Source organism: Cariama cristata, unplaced genomic scaffold (assembly GCF_000690535.1).
Source record: "Cariama cristata isolate BGI_N322 unplaced genomic scaffold, ASM69053v1 scaffold8683, whole genome shotgun sequence".
NCBI classification, from domain to species: Eukaryota; Metazoa; Chordata; class Aves; order Cariamiformes; family Cariamidae; genus Cariama; species Cariama cristata.
In genome coordinates, this window is record NW_009606632.1 from 33,973 (window position 1) to 41,088 (window position 7,116).

Here is a 7,116-nt window from a genome sequence, read left to right on the forward strand (position 1 = left end):
TGCTCTTCTGATAACCTTAGTATTCCCTCTCGAAGAGCCTACACAGCTTGCTACCGTGTGCGCTAGCTGGTTTGTATCCACTCCTGAGGCTCCCAGTTCTCCCCATAAATGTTTTCCTCACAGGGTCACAGGTTTCAAGTCAGCGACCAAGTGGCTTAAAGCACATCACCACAATGCCTCCTATTTAGGTGCCCAAATCCTCTGCTGGATCTTGCTCAGGACTTTTCTGAGCATCGTGTCTGCCCTTCTACACTTTCAGCAAATCCGTGTGAGAACCACTTTCAAGAAGTTCAGTCAAACCTAGAGGAAGCACGGTCAAAGTTTTCTTTCACTTTTCTCATTAGAAAATTCTACTATGGCTGTTTCTTTACTCTCCAGGTTTTCCCATAAGTGCTGCATCTCAAACGTCTCTGGAGCAGCAGCAGCAGCAGTAATGTTTTTTCCATCACTGAAGGTCCTTTGTTGTGAAGTTGCCCCAGAATCTGTTAAAGGCGGTGCAGTGTCAGCATTTGACTCTGTACTGTGACTATGGAAGCTCGGTAAACTCCATCGCTGAAGGTTTCTCTCGTGATCTGTTATGAAACCGGCGATGTTACTACCATGGGGTTCATGTTTGGGCTCCCCTATCACAGTAGGAAGTGACTGATGGACCTCAGAGCCTGGGAGGTATGCAGTCGTTTCTGGGGGGAAAAAAGGATGGTCCAGAAGAGTCATGTTTGCCTCAGTTAGCCTCCTTTGGAGCTTCTCTTCTGGTATGCTTGCGGTGTGCTCTGTTTGCAGATCTGGTTTGCCCAGCACATCAGGTGCTTTCTCCTCGGTTTCAGAGATGGTGACCTCAGGAACTGGCTTGTTTGTCTCAGATGAGGTGTCGCTGTCATCAAACTGTGCCTCGTTCCTTGAGGTTTCAGTTATGGGTCCGAGATCTCGGCTACTATGAAGTCTGCTAATTCTGTCCACTCCTTCGTGTTTCTTCTTGAAGCTGGAGGCAGAGTGTTTCCCTCTGGTGTGCATTTCCTGCAACCGCCTGATGTGCCCCTTTTCATCGGCTGGGAAAAACACCGAATTCTCACTTGTCTGCCGGCTGTAGCGTCGGTGAGCCGGGGACGAAGGGCCTTCATGGACGCTGAGAAATCTCTTGACTCTTCTCAGCACTGAATGTTGTCTTCGGTGTTTCTCCTCTTCCCAGGGCCACTCTTCCCCATAGAGGAATTCGGTATCAGCCAGCCTGCCAAAGAAAGCCAGGTAGTGAGTGTCACGTATAGGAAGCACGCATCCACGTATATCCCGCTGTCTCAGCGGGAAGACATAGGAACCGAGGCCCTAGTGTGTCCCCAAGGAAGGGCATGAAAGGGGTGAGGGTGCCAGGAACCAGTGCCTGCCCCTTCGGACCAGCCAGATCCCACAGAAAGCTCTCCATATCCAGGTGTCTTTTTCTCCTGGGAGAGAGGGCATCCAACAGGCATCTGGCACCATTTCGTATTTGGGCTGCAGCCCTCTGTGGCAGCTCCACATGGTTAGGTTTGTCCTTAGGGTGAGGGAAAGGGGAGAAAGAAACCCTGCTCGGTGTTGTAGGTACTTTTTCAGGAGACTCCTTCGGGCAAAAAAAACCCAACAGTGAAAAAGCTACTCCTGGAAGCAGAGTGCTACGGTTTCAAAAAATGTTGGAATTACTCAGATGGCCAAATCTCACTTATTTCTGGGGCACAACAATGTGTCTGAAAATCCCAGCTGCACCTGGTCCTCTTCTCCTGCCCAGCCGTGGTGGTTCATGAGGACAACTATTGCGGCGTCTGCCGGGCAATTCAATACATATTACTGAGCCAGCGCGCCCCAGAAGACAAGCCAAACTGACCCGGTTACCTGTCCTAAGGGCAAGGATGGCAAAGGGGAACAGGCCAAATTTGAGGTGAGGAGCACAGGGAGGCAATGCTAACCCAGAGGGACTTAATCCAGCATTTGTTAAGATCTTAGAATCATAGAACAGTTTGGGTTGGAAGGGCCCTTTAAAAGCCATCCAGTCCAACCCCCTGCAATGAGCAGGGACATCTTCAACTCCATCGGGTTGCTCAGAGCCCCATCCAGTCTGGCCTTGAATGTTTCCAGGGATGGGGCATCTACCACCTCTCTGGGTAACCTGTGCCAGATGTCAGCTTGAGGGGACTGGAGAAGACTTTGGATTTGGGCTCACATTTTATGTATTTGGACTTGGATGAATCTTTAGACCTTGTTTTTGAAGTCTGCATAAGAACTACCCAGTTTCTTTAGCGAGATGAACAGAGAAAGAGTTCAGAGGAGGAAATAATTAATAAGAAAGTCAACACATCAGAGCTGTTTGCATTTCACAGGGATTAACATGGAGCTACTTTTCATTCACTCCTCCCTTCATTTTTTGTGTGAAGTGCTTCTTATTAAAAAATTGTTTACAGGCTTAATAATGTTACTTCTTTGCCACTTTTTTCCCCTAGCAATTGCAGTAAAATCAATTATATTCTATGAGGTTTTCTTCTTTACTTTTTTACTTTGTTCTTTAATTTTTTACTTAGTTCTTTTCTTTTGGCCATTTTATAGTTTTTCAAGAAGGAAATACATGCTGAAAAGGCTGTGTGTGATAAAATGAACTCATATAAACCATTGTTCTTTGTAGTAGAATGCATGCAAAAATGGAAAAATAAGAGGCATAAAAATGAGAAAACACCGATTTCCAGGCCAACTGAAGCAAAAAATTAAGCATGTTTTATTTTGATAAAGGCTGGCAAATTTTGGAAAAAATGAAAACTTCTTGAGATAAGTTTTAAAGTTAAAAAAATGGCTACTATAAAGTTTTAAAAAAGATTTTCAGATAAAAAAAATCTACTTGCCCTGGTATTTGTTCAGGCATGGTGGTATTTATACTTACTAACCTCTCCTATATTACAGCATGTCATAAGTGCTTAAACTCTATAGCTTCTAAGCTAACTGGTCTATCTCCGATTTCTCATGTGGATCCTGACAATACGGGGCAATCCTATACCCTCGATATGTTTCTTTCTAACAATGGTTCTTGTGTTGATCTCTGCAAATAACTCCTTGTCATCCCTTCACAAAATCTGACCGCTCCAACTTCCATGCCTAGATTATTAGCCAATAAAAAGTCATACAAAGTTTTAGATCATTTCTTGTTTATCTTCACAAAAATCTGGACTGATTTTAGCCATCATCTGCTAACTCAACAAGCAACGGAATAGCTTATTTTGCTAATTGGGTGATGTATGAAGAAGCTGTCGTAAATAAAGAATTATTGAGAAAAGTCAGCCACTGTCTTCAGGTGCCATCCTGTGCTCAGAGACTATCGACAAAACCCTCCCTGCAAACATACTCTATTTATTAATGATACGGTTTAAGCTATGGGTGCACAATTCATATGAGCACATGGACCACTGGAGACATCATCCCACCAACACCAGCCTGTCCACTCCCTCCTAACATAATTTCCCATTTCCATCTTCCCCGCTCACAGAATCGTCCCAACCCGCAGCCCTGCACTGATTGTCCATCAATCAACCTGGGCTGGAGGGCCGGTGATCTTTCTGATGGCATTGAAGACCCTTAGTACCACTCACCCCATTTCAATAGTCGATCCAAGAAATGAAGGAATACAGTAATCAGCAGCTGCTTTTGTGTAGGGTGGCCGGGCCGAGGAATCGTTCCAGTAAATATCTTTCTCCATCCTTGGTAAGTTCATGTGCATCTCATCCACCGCCAGAAGTGAGACCTTAGATTTTTTTGGTATAAATCATGTCACTTTCAACATAGTACAGTATACGAAAGAATCTATTTTGTACTCCTTGAGTCAACATTTCTTTCAGAAACCCTTTAAAGTAAGCTGTGTATGCTGACCTGGGCATTGGGAAGAGACTCAGTATTATAAAATACATCCCCTATACCCTCCTATACTCATGAAAGCATAGATTTTATTGTAACTCGAGTCTTCTACGCTGCAAAGATATTTGCGTCAGACTGAAGTCCTTTCCTCATGCCTGATGTAGTTAAATGGACATGTGATCCTCCATGTGCTATGGGAACTCTGTGTAGGGTATTAGTTGTGCTCCTTAAAATGTCCAGAGGTTGAGAACTTTTCTAATAGGCTTCGTCCACATTTTAAGACATTCAGAACCAAGTACATCACCATCCTGTTCTAGGGCCTTCCAATATATTTTATGCAATATATTTTATACAAAGGGCTCTGAGGCACCGTAGCACGAGTAGCCTGAAGTGGTGTTAAACCAGAGGGCACCTTTGGCAGCGTGAAGGCCTTTCCCATTCCTGCAGGTACCGGCATTACTTGTTTTGCCTAATAAGCTGGTTTGCTTTCCCTGCCCTTGCTCCCTCTAACACCTGGGCTCTGCTTTGCCATCTCAGTGGTCCCCAGCAGACGCGGGGTCCAACAGCAGCTCAACTCCGTACTTGGTTCCACCTGCAAGGGGAGCAGAGGGTGCCATGAGACCTCTTCATGTCTTTGGGCTCCTTTATGGCACGACAGACAGCGGCTGTCGGGGAATCAGGGGTAACTACAATAAATCTATACCCTGGGCATCTCACAGCCCTTGCCACTGAGGACACCAGCTCCTGTGCCGACCACAGATGCTGCTGTGGGCTGCAGCATCACAACATGAAGCATGGTACGGGCCCTGCTTATTAGTTCAGGGCCCTGCTTGGTCTTTTGGGTATCTTCACTGACTTTTTTTTTTAAAAAAAGGAAGGTTCATATACAATATTGCAATCTCTAGACATGCAGATTAGCAAAACCTGTTCTTATCTATGTGGGAATAGAGGACTTTTGGATTTTTCAGGATTGACCTACATTACGTGTTTTTCCAGGCATAAAATGAGCTTATAGTTTGAGTTCAGCTGTTTGCGTGTTTAGTCAGGCATCATAAATGCCAAATATCAAAATCAAGATGCATTAGCCTGTAAAAACAAAATCTGGGGATCACAGCCATAAGTATTCCTTCAGGGAAATAATTTGTTTTGCTGATACTTATTGCCCTTAATTTGTACCTCAATATAAGAAATAGGATTAAATGTAATAATAACTTATGGTACAGTAAAGCTGGAAGTAGAAACAACAACAGCAACCTGTAAGTTTCTATCGATGCACCAGTTAGTTTCAAAATCATCATCATCTTCTCCAAATGGATTAATAAGTTGTTCAGCGACCTGAAAGGAGAACGAGACAGCGAATAGAGGTTTGGCATGTCATGTCAGGGCTGCTGCCGCAGAGAAAATAGGATTGGATTTTTCTCTCTCTCCCTGCCTGTCACTTGCAATCATAGTTTGAGCTCCCGTATGATGGTTTTGCCAGCCTAGCGAAGGAAAAGCTTGCTTTCCCTATAGATTCATGCCTCCGTGCCTCGTTGGTGCTGTCAATCATGATCGTCGGTGCTGGCCTACTGGGAATTGAGACATGTCTGGGCCACGGTAATTGTCACATAGGATAGTCATTACTTTTCCTTGCTGTTATCTTTGGCTGATTTAAATGAATGGTTTAGCAGCTGGAGGCTCTGTTATTGCATTATAGTCTACGATACTCCACCAGCCCCTTGGGTCAGTACTCCCGAGCCCTGCAGCTGGAATCTGCCAGAGGGAGAACAGCTCAGCTCTCCAGCTCAGCCCTCAGCCCCTGCTTCTTTATTGGGAGTGATGCTGATGGCATCTCTCTGAAACTTTTCAGGAAAAGCAGCCCACCAAAAGATTTGACTCAAGTGGACGCCATGCATCGTGCTGGCCAACGCCAAGGGAGCTGAGTTTGTTGAAGTCTGAGTTTGTTCTTTAATTCGGCCTGCTCCTTTGGGTTTCAGTACATGAAATCGTTAAAATGGCAGGGGAGAAGCTCATTCTATGGAAGAGGCAACCAAACAGTGAGCTCAGGCACCTTTGTGGTCAGGAGCCTTAGTCTGGGAACTAGGCTGGGCAAGGAAACCTCTCTGGCTGCCCATAGCCTTACCCAGTGGTGCCCCCCCCAAAGGAATAAATAAACGGAAAAACAACCAGAGACTGCCCCCCCCGCCATCCCCATGATCACCAAAGTACATTGTGCAGAGAAAACTCATAGCTGCTGGGGGAGAAATAAAAGATGAAACAGGAAAATTAAAAAAAAAAAAAAAAAGTTTTAGGAAATTCAGACTGCTTCTCTATTTCTCAGTTCCTCAATTAACTGTCCTCTCCCCTTCATGCTTTCCTCCTTCTGTTTGTCTTTTTAAGCCCCAGTTTTGAAGCCGGAACTGACCCTCCCAAGCCTTCCTGGTGGTCACCAGGGCCATGGACAGGAGCAGTGGCCAGGTCCTCGGTTTAACATGGATATGGGTGAAGTGACTGTATGATTAAACACGAACCTCGCTATGGATGGCTATGATCTAAATAACTTAGAATAGTAACGCCGTCACTCCTTGGCTATTTATTCCTACGTGCCTCTAGGTCATACCAGCGGGTGAGCACCTGCTGACTCTCCTGGCCACCACTTCCCACCCCAACAAATGAACTGCTGAGCAGACTAACACGACAAAAACACCCGTAAGGCAGGAGGAACGAAAAGGAGACAGGGGACACCTCTGCTCGCACTCGTTGGCCTGGTCCGTGGCATTAAATTTTGGGTATAGCTATGGAAGTGCTGCAACAGGAATGAGCCAGACCGCAGACCGCATTGCGGCTCTCTAGGGAAGGCACTGGATCAGTTCGGTGTAAACCGTGGGATCGCCACCCAAAAATCCACTGCAAAACCTGTCACGTGAGCTAAAAAAAGTGAAGAGGGCTGGGACAGAGGGAACAGCAGTGGTGGCTTTTTGCTTGGCTGACCTGGTCCTGGCATGTGAGACACGACTTTATTCTCTGGAAAGGAATGTAGTGCTGGACAACTAAGCTCTCCGTATTTGAACAGTCCGTCTGTTCCTGTAATGAAAATGGGGATTTAGAAGTGTCTCACGTGATAGGAAACTTTGCCCCTGTATTGTACGTATAACAAACCCGGCCCGAGGCCAAGGAATGAGCTCAGTTTAGCCATCATTTCTGAAAAATTGCCAAATTACTGGAAGTCAATAGCTGGGGGCCCTTCCTGCGGCCTGGCAGCCGAAGCCCAACACC

The 7,116-nt window shown here is 45.6% G+C and overlaps 1 protein-coding gene across 1 annotated transcript in view; it reads right to left on the reverse strand.

Annotated features, from left to right (window-relative positions):
- Window positions 1-315: 315 nt before the first annotated feature.
- BEST3 (bestrophin 3) overlaps window positions 316-7,116 on the reverse strand; it is an 18,143-nt gene continuing 11,342 nt past the window's right edge. Inside the window, exons 7-9 of the mRNA XM_009696432.1 lie at window positions 5,116-5,196; window positions 3,600-3,751; window positions 316-1,225 (exon numbers count right to left, since the gene is read on the reverse strand). Of these exons, the coding sequence (XP_009694734.1) occupies window positions 316-1,225; window positions 3,600-3,751; window positions 5,116-5,196 (1,143 nt within the window). The remainder of the gene's footprint in view (window positions 1,226-3,599; window positions 3,752-5,115; window positions 5,197-7,116) is intronic.